We start from the raw sequence: 27,175 nt of genomic DNA on the forward strand, positions 1-27,175 counted from the left end.
TTGCTGTATCTTGCAGCTCTGTGTCACTTCAAGTATCCATATCTGTGCTGCATTGTTGTGAGCAGTATAGTAGTACAGTGCAGCATTTTGGGGACCACCAGTATATATATATAGTAGTACAGTACAGTAGGCCATTGCTGTATCTTGCATCTCCGTGTCACTTCAAGTATCCATATCTGTGCTGCATTGTTTGTGAGCAGTATAGTAGTACAGTGCAGCATTTTGGGGACCACCAGTATATATAGTAGTACAGTACAGTAGGCCATTGCTGTATCTTGCTGCTCTGTGTCACTTCTAGTATCCTGATCAGTGCTTAATATCTGTGCTCAGTGTCAGTGCTGCATTGTGGTGACCAGTATACTACAGTTAGGGAGGCCAATCCCGGGCCGTTTTTCAATCCCGGGATTCGGGATTGAAAAACGATCAATCCCGGGATCCCGGGATTGCAGTAGGGATCAGTAAAGAAGGGTGTAGGGAGCAGCGCTGGAGGGTAGGTAGCAGTGCGGGAGGGTGTAGGTAGCGGTGGGGAAGGGAGGGAGGGTGTAGGTAGCAGTGCAGGAGGGTGTAGGTAGCTGGGCGGGAGGGTGTAGGTAGCGGTGTGGAGGGTGTAGGTAGCTGGGCGGGAGGGTGTAGTTAGCGGTGCGGAGGTTGTAGGTAGCTGGGCGGGAGGGTGTACAGTAGGTAGCGGGGAGGGTTGGTAGCGGCGCGGGAGGGAGGCTGGGTGTAAATAATAACACTTACTATTAGGTGGGTGCCATCCATGGACACACTGAACGCGGCGGCATTTCAAATGAAGCGCCGGCCGCCAGCCAACCAGAGCAGGCGGACCAGCAGCCAATCAGGGAAGCGGCCGCAGCAGTTGCTCCTGATTGGCTGCCGCGGCAGCTTCACTGATTGGCTGCCGTTCCGCCAGCTCTGATTGGCTGGCGGCCGGCGCCACATTTGAAGTGTTGCCGCGTTCAGCGTTCGTCTATGGCTGCCGCCCGCCTAAGTGTAAGTAGTATTACTTACACACACTCCCTCCCGCACATGCGCAGTGCAATCCCGTGAATCCCGGGATTGGATGCTCCAATCCCGGGATTCAAATCCCGGCATTTTTGGGCCCAAATCCCGGGATCCCGATCCCGGGATTGGCCTCCCTAACTACAGTACAATAGTCCAGTGCTGTTCTCGCTGCTCAGTGTCAGTTCTCCGTAGTATCATCAGTGCTCAGTAAAATCAGTGCTCAGTATAATCAGTGATTGATCAGTATAATCAGTTCTCAGTATAATCAGTGCGCTGTTAGACGTGCGCCCGTTTTCCGCCATTAGTGCATTGGGATTTAGACAATTGATGAAGTTATTGTGTCCCCGGTACAAAATCCCATCTAGATTCCACTTCACTAGGCAGGCGATAGCGAGATTTTACCAATTAATATCAGTGATTTATAATTAATTATTAATTAGTGATCTTGCCAAATGATTCCAGTGATTTTGTCATTTTCTTCCAGTGATTTGGACCAATAATAGCATTGATTAGAACTAATAATTCCAGTGATATTGAGGTGTTTGTGTCGCTTAGCTTAGCCATCCAGCAACCACAGTGCACCTCTTTTTCTCTTTTCTTTGCATCATGTGCTGTTTGGGGACTATTTTTTTAAGTGCCATCCTGTCTGCAGGAGCGGTTCTTGGTGCGGGCAAACAGTGCCTTCGCCCGAGGCGCTGCGGCCTGGGGGCGCTGCCGAAGTCACCCCGCAGGCACCGCCGCCTGCCCGCACCCATCTCCACCGCTGCAGCAGACGCCGTGGGCTGTGTGGGCGTCCGTTGCAGCCGGCTCCAGGGACAGACACTAGAAGTCAGTATTGACCTCTAGTGTCTGTGCGGCGCTGCTATGGGAGAGACGTCATGATGTTTCTCCCATAGAGAGGAGCCAGCGGCCAGACGGAGGAGGAGCAGCAGCGATCGGGAAGCAGGAGCGGGGCAGTGGTAAGTATTGTTTTTTTTTATTTTTGTGTGTGTGTGTGTACAACTACTGGGGCAAAGAAACGGGCCACAACACAAGGTGTAGAACCGGCCCTGCCTGTCTGACACTTCCGTATATGTCCAGTGGTACTGCCATTTGATATAATTCCCGACATTACTGCCATTTAATTCCAGTGATTTGGACCAATAATACCATTGATTAGAACGAATAATTCCTGTGATTTTGTCATTTTCTTCCAGTGATTTGGACCAATAATACCATTGATTAGAACGAATAGTTCCTGTGATTTTGTCATTTTCTTCCAGTGATTTGGACCAATAATACCATTGATTAGAACGAATAATTCCTGTGATATTGAGGTGTTTGTGTCAGCCACTAGGGTCGCTTAGCTTAGTCACACAGCTACCTCATTGCACCTCTTTTTTTCTTTGCATCATGTGCTGTTTGGGGACTATTTTTTTAAGTGCCATCCTGTCTGCCACTGCAGTGCCACTCCTAGATGGGCCAGGTGTTTGTGCCGCCCTCTTGGGTCGCTTAGCTTAGTCATCCAGCGACCTCGGTGCAAATTTTAGGACTAAAAATAATATTGTGAGGTGTTCAGAATAGACTGGAAATGAGCGGAAATTATGGTTATTGAGGTTAATAATACTATGGGATCAAAATGGCCCCCAAATTCTATGATTTAAGCTGTTTTTGAGGGGTTTTTGTAAAAAAACACCCGAATCCAAAACACACCCGAATCCGAAAAAAAAATTTCAGGGAGGTTTTGCCAAAACGCGTCTGAATCCAAAACACGACCGTGGAACCGAATCCAAAACCAAAACACAAAACCCGAAAAATTTCCGGTGCACATCTCTAGCGGTTATCAAAGAATGTTCAAAAACGACCACACTTAGGAGTAAATGTATTATGTGTCAATATGGGGGAGAAGCGGTATCAGCGCACGTTATGATGGCAGCGGTGTCTGCAAGGTGACAGGGGCGCAGACTATAGCAGTCTGATAAGCATGGGCAATGTATGATGCTGACCGTTCCCACACCTGCAGCTGTCTGCCTGTGGCGGGTGCGCTGGGGATCTTGAGTGAGTAGCGAGATCCCGCGCATGCGCAGAGGAGCCAGCCGGGAAGGAGACAGAGCTGATGCGCTGTGAGCTGAGGTGGGAGCTTTTGCTCCCCCGCTTCGGCAGACAAGATGTTGATACATCTTGTCGATGTCCCTTCCTGCTTCGCCTCAGTAATGAGGCGAAACAGGAAGTGTTATATTGGCACAATGTGTGTCGCTATAATACATTTACCTATTATTTATTAATGGGACGTGTGTTCTTGTTGTGCACTACACAACCTTTCAAACCTTGGGATCAGCTTAGACACTGTCGCCTTATTTCCTGTTCCACATTGATTTTTGTACTTGCTTTTTATTACAGCAACAACTAAAAACTCGGCTTCACACAGATATGCTGCTGCTAATGGAACGAGGATTAGCCGTGCGGTAGCATTTAGGGGGATATGTACTAAGCAGTGAAAAGAGCGGAGAAGTTAACCCAGTTGAGAAGTTGCCCATGGCAACCAATCAGCATTGAAGTAACATTTATAATTTGCATACTTTCAAATTATACAGAGCAGCTGATTGGTTGCCATGGGCAACTTCTCCACTGGCTCCCTTCACCATGATTATCACTGCCTAGTACATTTCCCCCTGAGTATCGGATATTCATCTTTAATGGCTATCCAAAACTCTTCAAGTCCCATTCTGCTAAACGTTACTTTCAAAGTCTGTTCACAGGAGAGTTCAATGAGTATTACTTTTTCTATAGAAGTAAATTCAGACCGGGGCTTAGTACTGACTGGATCTTGGATCCATACAAATTTCTCCATATTCTCTGGAAAATATTTTTCAAACCAGCCACTGAGGTTTGTTAGGTGCTGCCAGTGTCGGACTGGGGCATGAAGGGTCCACCGGGAAAATGTTGTTGTAGAGGCCCTTGCTTAAGGGTGTGGCCAGGCTCCAGTAGGGGAGTGGCCAGCCACCACAGAGGTTTGGCTAACCATTAAAGAGTGCATTTTCTGTGGCCAATGGTAAATATATAATAAACCATATTCTTGTGAAGTCTAATGTAACATATGTGATGTGCACCGGACATTTTTCGGGTTTTGTGTTTTGGTTTTGGATTCGGTTCTGCGGCCGTGTTTTGGATTCGGACGCGTTTTGGCAAAACCTCACCGAAAATTTTTTGTCAGATTCGGGTGTGTTTTGGATTCGGGTGTTTTTTTTACAAAAAACGCTAAAATACAGCTTAAATCATAGAATTTGGGGGTCATTTTGATCCCATAGTATTATTAACCTCAATAACCATAATTTCCACTCATTTCCAGTCTATTCTGAACACCTCACACCTCACAATATTATTTTTAGTCCTAAAATTTACACCGAGGTCGCTGGATGGCTAAGCTAAGCGACACAATTGGCCGACACAAACACCTGGCCCATCTAGGAGTGGCACTGCAGTGTCAGGCAGGATGGCACTTCAAAAAAATAGTCCCCAAACAGCACATGATGCAAAGAAAAAAAGAGGCGCACCAAGGTCGCTGTGTGACTAAGCAAAGCGACACAAGTGGCCGACACAAACACCTGGCCCATCTAGGAGTGGCACTGCAGTGTCAGACAGGATGGCACTTAAAAAAAATAGTCCCCAAACAGCACATGATGCAAAGAAAAATGAAAGAAAAAAGAGGTGCAAGATGGAATTGTCCTTGGGCCCTCCCACCCACCCTTATGTTGTATAAACAGGACATGCACACTTTAATGAACCCATCATTTCAGCAACAGGGTCTGCCACACGACTGTGACTGAAATGACTGGTTGGTTTGGGCCCCCACCAAAAAAAGAAGCAATCAATCTCTCCTTGCACAAACTGGCTCTACAGAGGCAAGATGTCCACCTCATCATCATCCTCCGATTCCTCACCCCTTTCACTGTGTACATCCCCCTTCTCACAGATTATTAATTCGTCCCCACTGGAATCCACCATCTCAGGTCCCTGTGTACTTTGTGGAGGCAATTGCTGCTGGTGAATGTCTCCACGGAGGAATTGATTATAATTCATTTTGATGAACATCATCTTCTCCACATTTTCTGGAAGTAACCTCGTACGCCGATTGCTGACAAGGTGAGCGTCTGCACTAAACACTCTTTCGGAGTACACACTGGAAGGAGGGCAACTTAGGTAGAATAAAGCCAGTTTGTGCAAGGGCCTCCAAATTGCCTCTTTTTCCTGCCAGTATACGTACGGACTGTCTGACGTGCCTACTTGGATGCGGTCACTCATATCCTCCACCATTCTTTAAATGGGGAGAGAATCATATGAAGTGACAGTAGACGACATGTCAGTAATCGTTTGCAGGTCCTTCGGTCCGGACCAGATGTCAGCACTCGCTCCAGACTGCCCTGCATCACCGCCAGCGAGTGGGCTCGGAATTCTTAGCCTTTTCCTCGCACCCCCAGTTGCGGGAGAATGTGAAGGAGGAGATGTTGACGGGTCACGTTCCGCTTGACTTGACAATTTTCTCACCAGCAGGTCTTTGAACCTCTGCAGACTTGTGTCTGCCGGAAAGAGAGATACAACGTAGGTTTTAAATCTAGGATCGAGCACGGTGGCCAAAATGTAGTGCTCTGATTTCAACAGATTGACCACCCGTGAATCCTGGTTAAGCGAATTAAGGGCTCCATCCACAAGTCCCACATGCCTAGCGGAATCGCTCTATTTTAGCTCCTCCTTCAATGTCTCCAGCTTCTTCTGCAAAAGCCTGATGAGGGGAATGACCTGACTCAGGCTGGCAGTGTCTGAACTGACTTCACGTGTGGCAAGTTCAAAGGGTTGCAGAACCTTGCACAACGTTGAAATCATTCTCCACTGCGCTTGAGTTAGGTGCATTCCCCCTCCTTTGCCTATATCGTGGGCAGATGTATAGGCTTGAATGGCCTTTTGCTGCTCCTCCATCCTCTGAAGCATATAGAGGGTTGAATTCCACCTCGTTACCACCTCTTGCTTCAGATGATGGCAGGGCAGGTTCAGGACTGTTTGGTGGTGCTCCAGTCTTCTGTACGCGGTGGCTGAATGCCGAAAGTGGCCCGCAATTCTTCGGGCCACCGCCAGCATCTCTTGCACGCCCCTGTCGTTTTTTAAATAATTCTGCACCACCAAATTCAATGTATGTGCAAAACATGGGATGTGCTGGAATTTGCGCAGATGTAATGCACGCACAATATTGCTGGCGTTGTCCGATGTCACAAATCCCCAGGAGAGTCCAATTGGGGTAAGCCATTCTGCGATGATCTTCCTCAGTTTCCGTAAGAGGTTGTCAGCTGTGTGCCTCTTCTGGAAAGCGGTGATACAAAGCGTAGCCTGCCTAGGAACGAGTTGGCGTTTGCGAGATGCTGCTACTGGTGCCGCCGCTGCTGTTCTTGCTGCGGGAGGCAATACATCTACCCAGTGGGCTGTCACAGTCATATAGTCCTGAGTCTGCCCTGCTCCACTTGTCCACATGTCCGTGGTTAAGTGGACATTGGGTACAACTGCATTTTTTAGGACACTGGTGAGTCTTTTTCTGAGGTCTGTGTACATTTTCGGTATCGCCTGCCTAGAGAAATGGAACCTAGATGGTATTTGGTAACGGGGACACAGTACCTCAATCAAGTCTCTAGTTGCCTCTGAATTAACGGTGGATACCGGAACCACGTTTCTCACCGCCCAGGCTGCCAAGGCCTGAGTTATCTGCTTTGCAGCAGGATGACTGCTGTGATATTTCATCTTCCTCGCAAAGGACTGTTGGACAGTCAATTGCTTACTGGAAGTAGTACAAGTGGTCTTCCGACTTCCCCTCTGGGATGACGATCGACTCCCAGCAGCTACAACAGCAGCACCAGCAGCAGTAGGCGTTACACTCAAGGATGCATCGGAGGAAACCCAGGCAGGAGAGGACTCGTCAGACTTGCCAGTGACATGGCCTGCAGGACTATTGGCTTTCCTGGGTAAGGAGGAAATTGACACTGAGGTAGTTGGTGGTGTGGTTTGTAGGAGCTTGGTTACAAGAGGAAGGGATTTAGTGGTCAGTGGACTGCTTCCGCTGTCACCCAAAGTTTTTGAACTTGTCACTGACTTATGATGAATGCGCTGCAGGTGACGTATAAGGGATGATGTTCCGAGGTGGTTAACGTCCTTACCCCTACTTATTACTGCTTGACAAAGGCAACACACGGCTTGACACCTGTTGTCCGCATTCGTGTTGAAATAATTCCACACGAAGAGCTGATTTTTTTTGTATTTTGACCAGGCATGTCAATGGCCATATTCGTCCCATGGACAACAGGTGTCTCCCCGGGTGCCTGACTTAAACAAACCACCTCACCATCAGAATCCTCCTTGTCAATTTCCCAGCGCCAGCAACACCCATATCCTCATCCTGGTGTACTTCAACAGTGACATCTTCAATTTGACTATCAGGAACTGGACTGCGGGTGCTCCTTCCAGCACTTGCAGGGGGCGTGCAAATGGTGGAAGGCGCAAGCTCTTCCCGTCCAGTGTTGGGAAGGTCCGGCATCGCAACCGACACAATTGGACTCTCCTTGGGTATTTGTGATTTAGAAGAACGCACAGTACTTTGCTGTGCTTTTGCCAGCTTAAGTCTTTTTATTTTTCTAGTGAGAGGATGAGTGCTTCCATCCTCATGTGAAGCTGAACCACTAGCCATGAACATAGGCCAGGGCCTCAGCCGTTCTTTGCCACTCCGTGTCGTAAATGGCATATTGGCAAGTTTACGCTTCTCCTCAGACGCTTTTAATTTTGATTTTTGGGTCATTTTACTGAACTTTTGTGTTTTGGATTTTACATGCTCTCTACTATGACATTGGGCATCGGCCTTGGCAGATGACGTTGATGGCATTTCATCGTCTCGGCCATGACTAGTGGCAGCAGCTTCAGCACGAGGTGGAAGTGGATCTTGATCTTTCCCTATTTTAACCTCCACATTTTTGTTCTCCATTTTTTAATGTGTGGAATTATATGCCAGTAACTATCAATAGCAATGGCCTACTACTATATATACTGCGCACAACTGAAATGCACCACAGGTATGGATGGATAGTATACTTGACGACACAGAGGTAGGTAGAGCAGTGGCCTTCCGTACCGTACTGCTATATATACTGGTGGTCACTGTCAGCAAACTGCAAAACTAAAATGCACCACAGGTATAGAATATAGATGGATAGTATACTTAATGACGACACAGAGGTAGGTACAGCAGTGGCCTTCCGTACCGTACTGCTATATATAGTATACTGGTGGTCACTGTGTCAGCAAACTGCAAAACTAAAATGCACCACAGGTATAGAATGTAGATGGATAGTATACTTAATGACGACACAGAGGTAGGTACAGCAGTGGCCTTCCGTACCGTACTGCTATAAATAGTATACTGGTGGTCACTGTGTCAGCAAACTGCAAAACTAAAATGCACCACAGGTATAGAATGGTAGATGGATAGTATACTTAATGACGACACAGAGGTAGGTACAGCAGTGGCCTTCCGTACCGTACTACTATATATAGTATACTGGTGGTCACTGTGTCAGCAAACTGCAAAACTAAAATGCACCACCGGTATAGAATGTAGATGGATAGTATACTTAATGACGACACAGAGGTAGGTACAGCAGTGGCCTTCCGTACCGTACTGCTATAAATAGTATACTGGTGGTCACTGTGTCAGCAAACTGCAAAACTAAAATGCACCACAGGTATAGAATGTAGATGGATAGTATACTTAATGACGACACAGAGGTAGGTACAGCAGTGGCCTTCCGTACCGTACTGCTATATATAGTATACTGGTGGTCACTGTGTCAGCAAACTGCAAAATTAAAATGCACCACAGGTATAGAATGTAGATGGATAGTATACTTAATGACGACACAGAGGTAGGTACAGCAGTGGCCTTCCGTACCGTACTGCTATATATAGTATACTGGTGGTCACTGTGTCAGCAAACTGCAAAACTAAAATGCACCACAGGTATAGAATGTAGATGGATAGTATACTTAATGACGACACAGAGGTAGGTACAGCAGTGGCCTTCCGTACCGTACTGCTATATATAGTATACTGGTGGTCACTGTGTCAGCAAACTGCAAAACTAAAATGCACCACAGGTATAGAATGTAGATGGATAGTATACTTAATGACGACACAGAGGTAGGTACAGCAGTGGCCTTCCGTACCGTACTGCTATATATACTGGTGGTCACTGTGTCAGCAAACTGCACAACTGAAATGCACCACAGTTATAGAATCTAGATGGATAGTATACTTAATGACGACACAGAGGTAGGTACAGCAGTGGCCTACTGTACCGTAATGCTATATATTATATACTGGTGGTCACTGGTCAGCAAAACTCTGCACTGTACTCCTCCTATATAATATTATACTGGTGGTCCCCAGTCCCCACAATAAAGCAGCACACTGAGCACAGATATGGAGTGTTTTTCAGGCAGACAACGTATACTGGTGGTCACTGTCAGCAAAACTCTGCACTGTACTCCTGCTATATAATACAGCTGCTCCCCAGTCCCCACAATTAAGCAGTGTGAGCACAGATATATGCAGCACACTGAGCACAGATATGGAGCGTTTTTTTCAGGCAGAGAACGGATAACTGGTGGTCACTGATCAGCAAAAGTCTGCACTGTACTCCTCCTATAGTATACAGCTCCTCCCCACAATTAAGCAATAGTGCACAATCAAGTTCAACAATAACGGAGAGGACGCCAGCCACGTCCTATCCCTAACATTTCCAATGCACGAGTGAAAATGGTGGCGACGCGCGGCTGCTTATATAGAATCCGAATCTCGCGAGAATCCGACAGCGGGATGATGACGTTCGGGCGCGCTCGGGTTACCCGAGCCATACGGGAGAATCCGAGTATGGCTCGGACCCGTGTAAAAAGGGTGAAGTTCGGGGGGGGTTCGGTTTCCGAGAAACCGAACCCGCTCATCACTAATGTATAATGCATAATTCAAGTGCACCTGGATAAAGTCTGGAACCTGACCCCTAGAGAAGGAGGAGGGCCCACAGGAAGTGGGGCCCACCGGTGGTTTCCCCTGTTCCCCTGTGGGCCAGTCCGACTCTGGGTGCTGCTCAAAATCTGATTTTAGTTCACGTGTCAAACAAACAACATTGGATGCCGGGGCATCAGAACATTTATACGTTCGTGGGCAAGTAAGAGCCTCATTTTGGTGACCCTGGGGGTGAATCCACCGAGAGGAGGAGGCGGAACTATGGGGACGAAATGGACGGGAGAGAGAGGGAGAGTGTCAAGCATAGAAAGAGGGACAGAGACATATGTCAGTGACAGAGAGAGAGGGAAACAGTGTCAGGGAGAGTGTCAGGTAGAAAGAGAGAGACAGTGTTAGGGAGAGATAAAGAATGTCAGGGAGAGAGAGTGTTACGGAGAGAGAAGAGCAAGAGGAGGGAGTGAGTGAAGTGAGCGGGAAAGACACTACCTGATTTCACAGCACAGCCACACCGGTCTCCCATGGAGGCGGTCACTCCTTGGCATTAGGCCATGCCCCCTAAACAGCTGCTAATTGCGGCACTGCTCTGCTGGGGGGTCGGGGGTGGGGGAGCGTTGCTTGGTTCCTGCACTGCACGGAGATTGTGATGTGCTGTCTTTCAACTGACTGCACATTGCACCTCATGTACATCATCCGGCACCTCTCATGTTTTTTTTGTTTGTTTTTTTTTGGGGGGGGGGGAGGCCCCCCCCCCGACGACCCTGATTGGATGTAAGAAACTGATGCGACATGTGGAAACAGTTATTGTAACCATTGCCATTTAATTTTCTTTTCCTTAGCAGCAATTGTTTTCTGAATGCTGATACAATCTCTGAGAGTTTAAGAATGTGGGTGTTGCTTCCCTGCAGTGAGAGATTTAATGCATTCAGTTTGTCAAAGAGATCACACAGGTGTGCCAATTCGGACCAAAAAAAAAAAATCAGTATCCATATAGTTATCGGCACGCACATGTACTTCTGCGAGATAGGAGTAGAGTTCCTGGTGTAATTTAAAGACACGGGAAAGTACATAAGCCACGGGAGAGCCATCACAAGCTACCAGTGTTAATTTTGACAATGATTTTCAATTTAGTGTCTTAGTCGTTTACTTACAATTGTAGTTGGTTTTAAGTCACATTTTAGTCTTGTTCTTTTGCTTCGTTTTAGTCAAGATTTAGTCAGTGGATCTCAATTTTCATTGTAGTCTAATTTAAGTCAATGTTTAAGCATAACTTTTGCAAACAGTTAAGTGATACTGTAATGGATTTGGCTGAGGAACATTTCTCTAACATTCCCTGGCGAAGTTTGCATACCTTTAACTATGTGTTTAGTAAGCTAGGCTTAGTAGGCTGAGAATAGACCAGTATGCCATGTATCATATACAAATTAATGCCTTAAGTTTGTTAGAACAGACAAGTGCAGTCCACACACCTATTTGTTTCACGGCAGGACATATTTATTGCCTGCAAATATCTAGAACACATAATTGTTCTTTAAAAATGTAAAACCCTACTTCCAGTGTTCATTTTGACAAGGATTTTAAAATATGTTTTAGTCGCTTTTTTTGTGATTTATTATTGTTAAGGTATAGTGAGTGGATCTCAGTTTTAATTTGAGCCTAATTTTAGTCCTGAAATAAACTGTAGTCAACAAATACATGGGTCAAAATTTTTGGCGTCAAAATTAACACTGCAAGCTACAGTAATACAACAAATATGTATACTCAGAACCCATATCCTCACACATTTTTCTAAAAAAACAAACCTTGCCTTCTCTGGCCGAGTTATTATAAAGTTCACGACTTTCAACACGGTTTCCATGAATGCATTCAGTGGAGGACTGTTGCTTTGAAGCAAAGGCTTCCCTGTGGATAACGCAGTGGTCTCATAGTGCATCGGCTGCTTTGCTTCGTATGAGTGCCTGCTGCAATCCTCCATAATAGCCAGACATAGAGTGCGCCGGAGCATGCCAAACAGCTGATGGCCGTCTCGGCCCTGCGATCGCCTTTGCCTGATTGACAGGCAGAGGTGGTCGCTGGGTGGGAGGGGGTGGGCCGGCGGCGGTTGGCTGCTGTTTATGGGGCACGGTCCGGGCAACGCAGGCGGGCCGCGGCTGCGTGACGTTACACACACAGCCGCTGCGACCCTCACAGCGACGAGTTGCTCCCTGCCAGCACGCAGGAGCTGCGCTGGTAGGGAGCTACTCCTAAAGTACAAAAGCATCGCCACTGTGCGATACTTTTGTACTTGTGCAGGATGGTCGGGCCTGACATGCGGGGCGGACTAGCCCTGTGCTGGGCGTCCCGACCCCCCCCCCGCCCCGCAAGACAGTGTGACTGATAGTAGATGTGCTAAATGTAGCACATCTATGATCAGGTCTGAATTAGGCCCTTTGTCCATTCTAAGTGGTTTTTACTCCTAAAAGTGTCAATGATCTGAAACAAGTCTTGTGCCTTTATACAACCCACTAGGTGGTCAGGAGGATTCACCCTTTTTGAGCTCACTAGGGGCCTGATTCTGTCGCTATGTTGATGTCGCTGCTTCCCAGTTGTGTTCATAGAGAGGGCCTAATTCAGAGTTCGGCGCAGCTCCTGCACCGCATACGGATTCCTTATTATTAGGAATCTATGGCATGCACAGAACGGCCTTGCGATCTTGCTCACACTTCCCCTCTGCCTAATTGACAGACAGCAGCGTTGTGGGGGTGGGCAGGGTGCAGGGAATGCCTGTGTTCCCAGAAATGCGGGCGTTACGCCACAGGAGAGCCCCTTATACACATTATGCCATGGCAGAGCCACTTATACTTGTTACACCACGGTAGAGCCGCTAATACACATTATGCCATGGTAGAGCCCCTTATACACATTATGCCATGGGAGAGCCCCTTATACACATTATGCCATGGTAAAGCCCCTTATACACATTATGCCATGGGAGAGCCCCTTATACACATTATGCCATGGTTGAGCCCCTTATACACGTTATGCCATGGTAGAGCCCGTTATACACATTATGCCATGGTAGAGCCCCTTATACACATTATGCCATGGTTGAGCCCATTATACACGTTATGTCATGGTAGAGCCCCTTATGCATATGTTGCCACAGTAGTGCCACTTATACACGTTACACCACCGCAGATCCCCTTATACATATACCACGGCAGACCCCCAGACCCTCATAAAATGGTCTGGGGTCTGCCATGAGCGGGGCCAAGGACTACTAAGGCGCATGGTGCTTAAAAGTCGCCAATGCTCTGCTGATTCCATAGCTGAAGAGTTCCGAACTCCCACTGGCATTAATGTAAGCACTAAAACTGTGCGGGAGGAGCTTAACGGAATGGGTCTCCATGGCCGAGCAGCTGCATGCAAGCCTCACATCACCAATTCCAATGCCTATCGTCGGATGGAGTGGTGTAAAGCACACTGACACTGGACTGTGGAGCAGTGGAAACGTGTTCTGTGGAGTGACGAATCACGCTTCTCTGTTTGGCAGTCAGATGGGCGACTGGGTTTGGCGACTGGGTTTCGCGGATGCCGAAAGAACGTTACCTGCCCGACTGCGAAGTTTGGTGGAGGAGGGGTAATGGTGGGTGCAGTATGTTATGCCGGCAGTCGGAATCCCGGCGCCAGGCATACAGACCCCAGGATCCCGACCGCCGGCATGCCGGCAGCTGGGTGAGCGCAAATGAGCCCCTTTGTGTCGGGATTCCAGCATCGGTCACATGACCACCAGCATCCAAGATTGTAAATTCCACTGGGGCAATGACTAATGTAAATGGTAAAATTTTCTCTGTAAAGCGCAGTGGAATATGTGTGCACTATATAAATAACTGGGGATAAATCATTATAAAATAATAAATACATCCACTGGCTCAGAGTTGTACAGATTGTAAATCATTCTTTGTTCTTTGTTCTTTAGTGGCGCTGTTGGTCTCTATGAATAAACCAGTTATCAGAGCACTGCGAGAGGACAATGTGACCATACCCTGTAATATCTCTGATGTTGGACCCAATAGAACTATCGCAGTGTACTGGACCAGGATATGGAATGGGAGCAGACATGACGTGTATCATTACGCACCAAACCAAACAGTATTCAGAGCCGGATCTTACGTGGTGGAGATTGAGATATACAAAGGAAACGCTGAGCTCCACCTCCCGCGTGTCCAGTTCTCTGATGAAGGAGAATATACCTGCACTGTTATAGTCACCCCTAATTCAGTGGAAGGGAAAGCTTCTCTGCAGGTGTCAGGTGAGTGGTAATAAAGGATATAAACGGGTGTCTGTATCCACTCACACGGGACGCAGACTGAGAAACTGTCCCTCTGACCTTGTGTCCTACTGACAAATAAAAGAGGTTTAGTAACATATACTGTGGGACATAGACCCCCTTTGGTCCACCATCTGGACACGTCCAGGAGTTCCCACCAGACAGTAACCGTATCGTACCACCCAGTGCTTAAAGTGGTCCTAGAGAGGTGGTGGAACTCACCCCCTCTCACCCACGCTTGTGAAATAAAGGGGATGCCACAAAAAAGGGGCATGGCCTCCAAAAGAGATGGACGTGGTCACCCAATAGTATCCCCAATTAAAATTATGCCGCACAGTAGCACAATCTTATTCACATTGCACCACCCTTATTCATGTTATGACACACATTAGTGCCCCTTATACATAAAGCCCACAGTAGTAGCACCTCAAATACACATAATGCCCACAGCAGTAGTGCCCCTTATACAATACCCACTGTAGTGGTAGTGCCCACAGTTGTAGTGCCCCTTATGTAGAGCCCATAGTATTGGTGCCCCTTATTCAGTGCCCCCAGTAGTAGTGCCCCTTATTAAGTGCCCCTATGCAATGCTCTCATTAGTATTGCCCCCAGTAGTAATGCCCCTGTAGTTATGTCCCCAGTAGATATGCTCCCTGTAGATATGCCCCCAGTTGGTTTGCGCCCAGTAGTTATGCCCCAAGTTGGTTTGGCCCCAGTAGTTATGCCCCCAGTTTGTTTGTCCCCTTGTAGATATGCCCCCATTTCCCTCCTCTAGTAGTGCTGCTTACACACACACAAAAAAAAACAATACTCACCTGCCCCGCTCCTGCTTCCGGACCGCAGCCTCCATCTGGTGCCCACTCCTCACAACTATGGGAGAGAGATGTCATGACGCCTCTCTCATAGCACACACCGCACATTGTCTGAGCCGGAGCTCAGGAGTGAGCTCCGGCTTCCGGCTGCCGCTGAGGGGGAAAGAGCCAGCGCCCACTGGTAACACTGTCTCAGCGGGCGCCCGGCATTTCCCTAGGTTAGGTGAGCCGGAGGAGGCGGAACTGCATTCCGTCTATAAATGGAACTGGCGGAGCGCAGTTCTGCCCCATTCCGGTTCACTTTAACCTCTGGTCCCACATCTCTAGGGACAATCAATAAGAATCCTTATTTGACTGCAACAGAGAGGCCGAAAATTGGCTTCTGCTCCTAACTATGGGTCTGATTCATAGCTATACACTATGCTTATGCAGTTGAGTGATTATCATCCGCCCAAGCATGTGTCTTAGGCCAGACACACAGCAGGACAATGGGGGTAATTCTGAGTTGATCGCAGCAGCAAGTTTGTTAGCAATTGGGCAAAACCATGTGCACTGCAGGGGGGGGCAGATATAACATGTGCAGGGAGAGTTAGATTTGTGTGGGTTATATTGTTTCTGTGCAGGGTAAATACTGGCTGCTTTATTTTTACACTGCAATTTAGATTTCAGTTTGAACACACCCCACCCAAATCTAACTCTCTCTGCACATGTTATATCTGTCCCCCCTGCAGTGCACATGGTTTTGCCCAACTACTAACAAATTTGCTGCTGCGATCAACTCAGAATTAGGCCCAATATCAGCACGATTTGTGGTCTTGGAACAACAAATCTAGCATATCGTCTAGTGCAGCGTTTTTCAACCGCTGTGCCGCGGCACACTAGTGTGCCGTGAGCGGTTGCCAAGTGTGCCGCTGCCCACCAGAGATGCCCGCTGCCACCACCCACCAGAGATGCCGTCGCCTGTCAGGGGTACCGCCGCTGTCACTCGCTGTCTCGGGCAGCGCTGTCCTCTTCCGAAAGCCGGCCCATGACCTATGGTGACGTGCGCGACTCATAGGTCTCACACGCCACGTAGCCTTGCCGCCCGCCCACTGCTGCTCCGTGCTGCAGGACTCCGGAGTCTCCATGCCTTCTCAGCGCTCCTCAGTCCTCACTGCTCGCGCCACAGGCTGAGAGGGAGAGCTTTTATACAGCCACAGGTTAAATTCAAATAATCATGTTTTTATTTATGTATGGAATTACTGGGGGGGGGGGGGGGGGGGGGCAGGCTATGTGGGGAATTACTGGGGGGGCAGGCTGTGTGTGGCGTTACTGGGGCAGCAGGCTATGTGTGGAATTACTGTTTGGGAAGGCTATGTGTGGCATTACTGGGGCAGCAGGCTATGTGTGGAATTACTGGGGGGGACGGCTATGTGTGGCATTACTGGGGGGGCAGGCTGTGTGTGGAATTACTGGGGGGGGGCAGGCTGTATGTGGCATTACTGGGGGGACAGGCTATGCATGGAATTACTGGGGGGGCAGGCTATGTGGGGAATTACTGGGGGGGGGCAGGCTGTGTGTGGAATTACTGGGGGGGGGGCAGGCTGTGTGTGGCATTACTGGGGAGACAGGCTATGTGGGGAATTACTGGGGGGGCAGGCTATGTGTGGAATTACTGGGGGGGGGCATGTTATGTGTGGAATTAATTGGAGGAAAGGCAGGCTATGTGTGGAATTAATATGGGGGGATATTTTGTGGAATTACTGGGGTGGGTGGGCCGTAAGGCCAATGAGTTGAATCACTATGGGGCAGTGTGTGGCATTACTGTGGGGGACAATATGTTTTATTACTGCAGGGGCCAATGTACTTTATTACTGTGGGGGGCAATGTGCTTTATTACTGTGGACGACAATGTATTTTATTACTGTGAGGGTGAAAGCATTAGTTTTGTTACAGTGTGGGTCAATATATGTTGAGATTTGTTATTATATATTATATTTGCTTTAAAAAAAAAACTGATGGTGTGCCTTGGCAATTTTAAAATCTTGATCAGTGTGCCACGAGTTTAAAAAGGTTGAAAATCACTGGTCTAGTGTGTATGCCCCATTGCCCGCTCCCACGGTTCGCACATGACCATACGGTTACCGAGAAGGATATGCGATCACGCCGCGTTGTTGTACAGAGTTGCTGGGATTAGCAAATCATCTCAATACAAATCCTGCCGGCTGAGACATTTGCACATTGTCACACAGGGATCACAGCTGTGAAGGCATTACTGTACAGTTCTGAATCAGGCCCTATAGCACTGGCTCTCCATGTTATAACTATCCAGTGCACATATCTGATACATCACCCCATGCAGCCTATATAGCCTCTAATCCCACTGCCTCACTGGAAACGTGCCCGTCATTCTCATTTAACCATTTAAGGTCTCTATTCAGTGTTTGTGATGTTTTTCCAGTCCGGCTGTGGGATTATTTGGGACCACACAACCATGCACTATTCCATGATCCCACAGACTGGGCTTAATTCAGACCTGATCGCTCGCTAGCTACTTTTTGCAGCGCTGCGATCAGATAGTCGCCGCCCATGGGGGAGTGTATTTTTGCTTTGCAAGTGTGCGATCGCATGTGCAGCCGAGCGGTACAAAAACAGTTTGTGCAGTTTCTGAGTAGCCCAGAACTTCCTCAGCCGCGCGATCACTTCAGCCTACCCAGGCCCGGAATTAACACCAGACACCCGCCCTGCAAACGCTTGGACACGCCTGCATTTTTCCAACCACTCCCTGAAAATGGTCAGTTGACACCCACAAACGCCTTCTTCATGTCAATCTCCTTATGATCAGCTGTGCGAATGGATTCTTCGTTAAATCCATCGCTCAGCAATGATCCGCTTTGTACCCGCGCGTCACGCCTGATCGCAGTGCAGCGAAAAAAGCTAGCGTGCAATCAGGTCTGAATGACCCCCACTGTCACCATATATGTACATGTATGTCACATACAGGCATTGGCCACAGTGGAGATTTGGCTACATCTCTACACCAAAAAATGCAATTTACTGCATTTAGGTCCTCATTCCGAGTTGTTCGCTCGTTAGCTGCTTTTAGCAGCATTGCACACGCTAAGCCGCCGCCTACTGGGAGTGAATCTTAGCTTAGCAGAATTGCGAACGCAAGATTAGCAGAATTGCGAATAGAAATTTCTTTGCAGTTTCTGAGTAGCTCGAGACTTACTCCTACACTGCGATCAGTTCAGTCAGTTTCGTTCCTGGTTTGACGTCACAAACACTCCCAGCGTTCGGCCAGCCACTCCCCCGTTTCTCCAGACACTCCCGCGTTTTTCCTAGAAACGCAAGCGTTTTTTCGCACACACCCATAAAACGGCCTGTTTCCGCCCAGAAACACCCACTTCCTGTCAATCACACTCCGATCACCAGAACAATGAAATTTCTTCGTTAGGCCGTGAGTAAAAAATCAAACTCTTTTGCAAATTTACTTGGCGCAGACGCGCTGCGAACGTTGCGCATGAGCAGTTTGCGACTAATCGCAAAAAATCTTACGAGCGAACAACTCGGAATGAGGGCCTTAGGGGCTAATTCAACAAGGAAAGCAAAACTGCAAAAATTGCAAAAATACGTAAAATCTGAGACAAAAAATACAAAATCTGAGACAAAAAATACAACTTCTGAGACGTAACAAAAACTGAGTATGCACTACGAAAACTAGGTGTTTAGGGGGCGTACTAAAGGGCTGGACTCGCAAAAACTAAGAGCAGGGACGTGTTGTGGGCGTATGCAGATTTTAGATAGGCGGGGCATACGCATTTTTTGCAACTGAACGAACATTTATAGGGGGTGATTCCGAGTTGTTCGCTCGCTAGCAGATTTTAGCAGCATTGCACACGCTAGGCCGCCGCCCTCTGGGAGTGTATCTTCGCTTAGCAGAATTGCGAATTAAAGATTAGCAGAATTGCGAATAAATAATGCTTAGCAGTTTCTGAGTAGCTCCGGACCTACTCACGATTAGCGATCAGTTCAGCCAGTTTCGTTCCTGGTTTGACGTCACAAACACGCCCTGCGTTCGGCCAGCCACTCCCCCGTTTCTCCAGACACTCCCGCGTTTTTCTCTGGCACGCCTGCGTTTTTCCGCAAACGCAGTGAAAACGCTGAGTATCCGCCCAGAAACACCCACTTCCTGTCAATCAGACTACGATCACTTCAACTATGAAAATTCTTTGTTCTGCCATGAGTAAATCTACTAAGTTTTGAGCTAAAATACTTGGCGCATGTGCACTGCGTACCATGCGCATTTTCGCATTAATCGCTCCGTTGCGAAACTCGGAATGACCCCCATAGTGTGCAGTTTCTGAGTGACTACAGGTCTACCTTAAATCTGCACAAGTTGTAAACTTTCAACATAAAAAAAACCACGTTTTCATTTTTTTTCTTTTTCCGCCTGCGTTTGTGGATTCACCAGCGGACGTAGCTTGTCTTCTTGTTAGATGCATCCTGTCAGTAGGCATGGTTGGCTCAATGTTATGTGTGGCTGATGTTAAATTGTGACATCAGAAACCTTTATGCAAAAAATGCAACTAAGTGTAAGTTTTTTCGCAAAAAATGCGGAATTTTAAATCTCGTCGCAAAATTAGCAAAGTCCACCTTTTTTTGCAACATTAAATTATTGTTGCAGATTTTCTGTTTGGACGTGCTTTCGCAATGTTGCGATTAGTTGCAGTCTGCTAATTTGTACTTTTTACGATCCATACTGAACTAGCCCCTTACTAAGGAAGTTGCATTTGCTGCAGTGCATGTGCAAAGCTCCGGCCTGTGCAAGATTCGCAGCCAATTGCATATACACTCAGTTTACAGCAGACGTGCGTGACATATTTGTGCACCCGTGTTTATGGCCGTTTGTTCTGTTTGCAACATAAGCATTTGCTATAATCTATCAATCAGCTCAGATATTTCTCTAATATATTAATTAGAATCAAACAGAAAACCATCAGTGCGCAGGTACAGAGGGAAATGTTTAATTGGGTAGCAGTTGATTTACCGACGGACACAATACCGACCGTCATAATCCCGACAGCCATTGACCGACAGTCAAAATACCAACATGGTCAAAATACTGACATTCATTATGCCGACATGTCCAAAATGCCAATATAGAATACCAACATTTAAAATGCCGACATACGTTTTTAAGGAATTTTTGCCCAAAAACAGACTTGTTCATGCTTTACCATTCCAGTGGACCTGGAGGGGGAATATAATAGTGTGCCGAGCGCAGCGAGCCATGTGAGGGGACGCGGTACACTTACACGGTGTCCATGTCGACCTATGTCCACCTTGACACAAACCCCCCCCCCCCCCGAAAAACTCATGTCGGTATTATGAAATGTCAGCATTTCAAATGTCGGTATTCTGACTATGTCGGCATTTTGAACATGGCGTAATGAATGTCGGTATTTTGACTGTGTCGGTATTTTGACTTTTGACTGTCGGTCAATGGCTGTTGGTAGTCTGACAGTAGGTAAATCATACCAAACCCGTTTAATTTGCTGGCTGTCGGGATCCCGGTGGTCATGGATTTTTTTGCTGTATAGTGTGTATGATGGCCCTAGGGGGTAATTCAGATCTGATCGTTGCTGTGCATTTTCACACAGTGGGCGATCAGATTCGAACTGTGCATGCGTATGCATCACCTGCACATTGCACGGCTACAACGAGCATCGGCGGTCAGCGACGGGATGGTGCAAAGCATCCATTCGCATCAGTATTCGCAAAGTGATTGACAGGAAGAGGCCGTTTGTGGGTAGCAAATTAGCGTTTTCAGGGAGTGTCCGGAAAAATGCAGGCGGGATCAAGCGTTTTCAGGGAGGGTGTCTGATGTCAGCTCCAGCCCAGAGCCATCTTAACAGCAGTGTAGGCCCCTGGGCACAGCAATGCACTGGGCCCCCTACCCATTCTCCAGTGGTAGGGGTGGGGGGTGCAATCAGCGGCAGCTTTGATGTCCCGTGGGCAGTAGGGAGTGTTCTATCTTCCGCTCAGCATGTAGGACCTGGAGCAGTAATTTCTGCTAATTATTACTCCTTTACTGCACAGATGGGGCTAAACTGTAGAAGGGGGCATTGGGCTGAATGAAGGGGCCCTGGTATATGGCTTCCAGGGTGGTAGGGGGGTGTTAAATATGTGGGGTGGATAGTGGAGTGGGCTTAATATTCATCATTTTTGCGGTGGGAGGGCCGCTTGCTTGACTGCAGATATCTCAAGTTCCTGAAAATATATTTCTTAGCTTTTAAATGGGATAAAAAAACCTTGATAGTCCCACCTTTCAGAAGGTGCTGGGGACTTATGGATCAGAGTTCAGGAGCCAGAGCAATTCACCAATGAAAATCTAAAACTAGGCGTGTGGAGCTGGAGCAGGGACCAGCTGCTGGAAGGCTGATATCTCTGGTTCTGGGCATAGTAGAGACAAGCTGCCAGTGTCCACGGAAAGGGGAGAGTCCCAGCTTTTGGATTATACCCTCAGAAAAACTGTAAGTCAGACAAAACCCGAGATATCTGGCTGGGAAGAGCAAATAACAAGCTAGGACGGGGACCACTGCTTTCAAGTCGGATCTCTCCGGTTCCCCAGGGCCGATTTTCAAAAATCTGGTACCCCTGGAAAGAGGGGACCCTCAGCTATCAGCTTAGGGCCCTTATACTCATGGGGGCCCTTGGGAAAGAGCCCATTGAGCCCATACGAAAAGACGGCCCTGTGTCCAGCCCCGATCAGCAGGATTCAATCGCACTGGATAAGTCCTGGGCTGCACAGAGACTACATAAACTGATTTTTATGCAGCTCTGCAACACATGCGATCACACACTTGCACAGCGATTTTACCCTCCCCCTGTATGTGGCGACTATCTGATCGCAGGGCAGCAAAAAACGCAGCCCAGCGATCAGATCTGAATTAGGCCCCTAATTCAGACCTGATGGCAACAGCAACATTTTTCTCTAATGGGCAAAACCATGTGCAGTGCAGGTGGGGCAGATATAACATGTGCAGAGAGAGTTAGATTTGGGTGGGGTGTGTTCAAACTGAAATCTAAATTGCAGTGCAAAAATAAAGCAGCCAATATTTGCCCTGCACGGAAACAATATACACCACCCAAATCTAACTCTCTCTGCACATGTTACATCTGCCCCACCTGCAGTTCAGCATGGTTTTGCCCATTAGAGAAAGGTTTTGCTTTTGTGGTCAGGTCTGAATTAGGCCCGATTATATATACAAAGTGGGTGGTTCTGAAATCGGATTGATGTAGTAGTAAGTGAAGCATGGCGTACAAGAGTCTTGTGTATATTGTATCCATTATAAGTATCCAATGCTTGTGTTAACCATTTCAAACCTTTTACAGCAAGTCTTCACCGACAAGTTCCAGAGCAATAAACTTTCTTGATATTGTTCGGTTGAATTTAACTGACTTAGCCCAGTTAACAAATACTTACCAGCAAGGTGTAGCTTTCATGATACTTACGCCCGTGCATCTTTTCCTGTATAGTCCGTACTCAGTGTACAGATGTAGCCACCTTTATTTTGAGCGGCTGAGGCGTTTGTCCCGATCGAGCATACGCAGCGTACTGGGGCGTAGGGAGGCGCGCTGAAAGGGTTAAAGCTCGTCTCTGCTTCAATGTCATAGAATTGCTTGTGTTATAGAACTTAATGTTCCAGCACATTTCTTGCTACTGTCCTTGTCTCTTATCTTTTTTATACCGTGTGAATAACCTTCCTATTTGAGTACCAACTTGCCCATATATGCATATCCTTCCACTGCGGCAGTTCCTAGCCAATCATGTTATGTTAGCCCCCTTTTTGTGTTCTGTCCAATTAGTTATTGACTTTGGATATACACGCCCTAAATCCTTTCTTTTATATACTTTTGTTAAACGAACAATAAACAGTGTGAATCTTTACTGCTTGTGTTTTGCATGTTACTCGTAGCATAAAGGTTTACACTCACGGACGTCTATGAGACAATCACATCGAGGGTTAAAGAATAGAGGGCAATCCTTTCAAGTGGGGGCTCCGTCCGCGATTCAGTTGGTCGTCCCCGGATGGTAAGATAGAGAATTTATTGTCTGTCTTTGCCATACGGGATTGCGGTCATACACTGAAGCTGAATCCGTGTCAGTGTTCTGGGAACACGTGACCAAACATCTTTAATGTCTGGGACTTAAAGATACGTCTGAGAAGGGACCGGGGGTCCAAGCGCAACTCTCCAAAGACGTTAGTATCTGGGATACTTAAAATAGACCTGGGAGTCTATACATAACGAGACGTTAGTATCTGGGATACTTAAAATAGACCTGGGAGTCTATACATGACGTAGATTATACCTCGATTTGATTGTCTACTTATTATGTTATGGCCATAACAGATATTAGAGTATAAGTTTCATGTATTCAGCTTGACGGGTGGTAAGTATACGTCTGTTGAATACCCTTATAACTTTCTTGCTTCCTATCACAATACGCTGCATTTCCAAGTCCCTGTACGAGTGGTGAGTAAACGTACAGATTATTACTATCGATTGCTTGTTAAAGTACTATGCATATGATATTGTGATATTGTCAATAACTAATTAACTGGTTAGCTGATGCATGCATAGAAAGTTGTTGGAAATTGTGTTTTTACTATGGACTCTGGTCAGCGTAAGAAAACTGTATACCCCCCTCCGAGACATGTAAAGCATACGTGGCCCGTAGTTCTACCTCTGATTATTATTTGATTGATCCCTGGGTGGATAATTTAGCAGGGTAGACAGAGAAAGCAGGACAGGACCCATTCCTACGGGAAGGCAGTAATTACCCTTTCTATATGGAGGATTAAAAAATATCAGTTCCCAACAGCACAGAAGCGAAGAAGTGAGAAACTGTAAATCTTTGAAATCCCTCTCGCCTCCCCCTTACATTCCAATATATCCTGCGCTTAAAGACACAGATCTCTTAGCAGCCGTAACCCTTTCACACCAGATGGGATCGCCTCCAACTCCACTGCTAGAAAATGCGTCCACTAGCTCTATCCCTAACGCACCAGTAACCCAGAGTTTAGATAATAGTAAAACACTGTCCCAAGCCCACTATTACCCTCGATGGCTGTATATCTTATTTGCGCAAAGCTTGCAAAGGACGCAGCTATACACATATGAAGGAAGTCTTTAAAACCCGTGCTCCTTTGCCTGTGCTTTTTTGCCTGTCGCTGTAGCTTGTAAACAGAAACCTTCGGAGTCTGTTACTGAGTTTTGGAAAAGGTTTAAGGACTGCTGGACAGATGACGCTGGCTTACCTTTGCTTAACTCAGAAAGCTTACTCATTTCCACCTTCATTAACAACCTTCTACCTTCTGTCATAGTTTCTGTTAAGCAAAGCGTCTCTTCCTGGACTTCTGATAGTACGATAGATTTAAAAAAAAAAAAAAACATCTGTATGAGAAAGAGGCTGCAGGGTGTTTTGATGTAAAGAAACCTGCACTCACTCATAACTATCAGAACTCCAGACGCTTTGACAGACAGAACCAACCCCGCAGTCAGGGAAAGATTCACCTCTGCTGCCACTTATTATAAATGGAAGTAAAGTTCCCTTTTTTGTGGACAGCGGTGCAACAACCAGTGTTTTGTGTTCTGACCTATATGATGGTGATTTGGAAAAGACTGCTCCTTCAATGGGAGTCAATAGGATACCCATCAATGCCTGACTTAGCTCAAGTAAACCCCGCTCTTTGGTCGGAAGGTCCATATGACACTGGCCTAATCTCATGCACACCATATAAGGCCAATCTCAAACCCGACTCACAACCTGTTTATAGAAGGTCTCATACAGCAATTCTTACAACAGGGTATTCTCAGACATATTGTATCACCATACTGTACTCCTGTGAACCCTGTTGCCAAAGCTGATGGCAGTATAAGATTTGTACAGGATCTCAGAGCGATCAATCAGTTAATTGTCTCAATTGCACCAATTGTTCCAGATGTAAACTCACTCATTTCTGCAATCCCTGCAGATGCTGCGTTCTTCTCTGTAATTGATTTGAAGAATGCCTTTTTCAGCATACCTGTAGATTCACAGACACAATTACTTTTTGCCTTTTCTTTTGAGGGTAAACAACTTACCTGGTGCAGATTATTGACGCACCTGTTGTCTCCAGGCCACATTGGGGCCCTGGCAACCTCACCATGGTTCAGTCCTGCTACAGTATGCAGATGATCTGCTGCTCTGTAGTCAAACTGAGGAGGCCTGCCGAGAGGATGGTGTTTCATTACTAAACTGGCTTTGTGAATGTGGACACAAGGTGTCCAAAACAAAAATGCAATGATGTAAAAAGCATGTTGATTACTTAGGTTTTGTGCTCACTCAGGGAGAGAGGAAAATCAGTCCACAACGCATACAGTCTGTATTGGGCCTGGTCACCCCAACTACCCAGAAGGAACTACTGTCCTTCCTGGGTATGGTAAATTACTGCAGACAGTGGATATCTGATTGCTCTTATTATGATAACATTTTGAGACAAGCCACACTGAAGGACAAACCTAAAACTGTACAATGGTCACAAGAAATGTTAACTGCATATGAAAGTTTAAAATGTATGTTGATGAAAAGTCCGGCACTTGGCCTCCCCAATTATGTACTACCTTTCCATCTATATGCAAGGGACAATTGTAAAACCATGGCGGGGGTGCTCACACAGTTTCATGGAGGGAAGTTGCGCCCCGTGGCATTTTTTTTCCAAAGTCATGCCAGTGTCTGTGCAAGGTATGCCCAGTGCCAGATTAAGGTCCTCACGGGCCTGGAGCTGAAATTTATGAAGGGCCTATTGTGTACCGTTGCAAGGGGTGTGAAAGCATGGCCGGGGTGTGGCTACTGATATGGAGGGGGGGGGGGGGGGGATCAGTTTTGTATATATACTTATGTGTGTGTATGTATGTGTGTTTGAAACATAGAAAAATGTCAGCGCTTAAATACCCTATTATGGCCCTCATTCCGAGTTGTTCGCTCGCTAGCTGCTTTTAGCAGCATTGCACACGCTAGGCCACCGCCCTCTGGGAGTGTATCTTAGCATAGCAGAATAGCGAACGAAAGTTTAGCATAACTGCTAATAAATAATTCCTTGCAGTTTCTGAGTAGCTCCGGACCTACTCACAGATTGCAATCAGCTCAGTCCGTTTAGTTCCTGGTTTGACGTCACAAACACGCCCTGCGTTCGGCCAACCACTCCCCCATTTCTCCAGACACTCCCGCGTTTTTCCCTGACATGCCTGCGTTTTTTAGCACACTCCCGGAAAACGCTCAGTTACCACCCGGAAACGCCCCTTTCCTGTCAATCATTCACCGATCAGCAGTGCGACTGAAAAGCGTTGCTCGAACACCAGCAAATCTACTAAGTTTTGTGTTAAATAACTTAGCGCATTCGCTCTGCGTACCATGCGCATGCGCAGTTAGCAACAAATAGCAGCATAGCGAAAATCGGCAACGAGTGAACAACTCGGAATGACCCCCTATATCTCCTCCGGCTCCAACAAATAAATTATTTAAACAAAGACATACAGAGAAAATAGAAAAAGTCCCAAAATTAAAATCATATAAAACTAAATGTGAACACACCTCCTTTTTCAGAAAGGGTGGCCATCATCCTCAATAGTCCAATCAATGTGCCAAATAGTGCAGTATGTAACTGAAAATGTGTGTAAATCATTATATACTAGTGCTCGTGTAATTTATATAAATGTATTTCCACAGTACAACAAAAAGAACAGGAGAGAATGCGTACCGTGTGGGCTGATTCAGAGTTAGTAGCTTTATGTAAATGCCGCTACATAAAAACCAACATTAATGCTTTTTTGATTAAAGTATAGTACGTATATAACACATACAGGAATAAGTATGTTTTACCATCAGACGTGATGACAACTGTCAGTATACCGACAGCGAGTCCCCTTGCGCGCTCGCTACATTCACCCTGCTTTGGGCCTGGTGGCTCGCTTCACACGACACAGGTTATATTCA

The 27,175-nt window shown here is 46.9% G+C and overlaps 1 protein-coding gene and 1 long non-coding RNA gene across 4 annotated transcripts in view; one reads left to right on the forward strand and one right to left on the reverse strand.

Annotated features, from left to right (window-relative positions):
* The window catches only part of LOC134969891 (uncharacterized), a 189,286-nt gene that overhangs the window by 39,814 nt on the left and 122,297 nt on the right, over positions 1-27,175 (reverse strand). The gene's annotated exons all lie outside the window — the stretch shown is intronic.
* LOC134968588 (uncharacterized) overlaps positions 1-27,175 on the forward strand; it is a 141,097-nt gene that overhangs the window by 3,887 nt on the left and 110,035 nt on the right. For both annotated transcript variants that reach the window (XM_063944083.1, XM_063944082.1), the window contains exon 2: positions 13,991-14,323. In XM_063944083.1, the coding sequence (XP_063800153.1) occupies positions 14,008-14,323 (316 nt within the window). In that variant the 5' untranslated portion in view covers positions 13,991-14,007. The remainder of the gene's footprint in view (positions 1-13,990; positions 14,324-27,175) is intronic.

Source organism: Pseudophryne corroboree, chromosome 11 (assembly GCF_028390025.1).
Source record: "Pseudophryne corroboree isolate aPseCor3 chromosome 11, aPseCor3.hap2, whole genome shotgun sequence".
Taxonomy (NCBI): Eukaryota; Metazoa; Chordata; class Amphibia; order Anura; family Myobatrachidae; genus Pseudophryne; species Pseudophryne corroboree.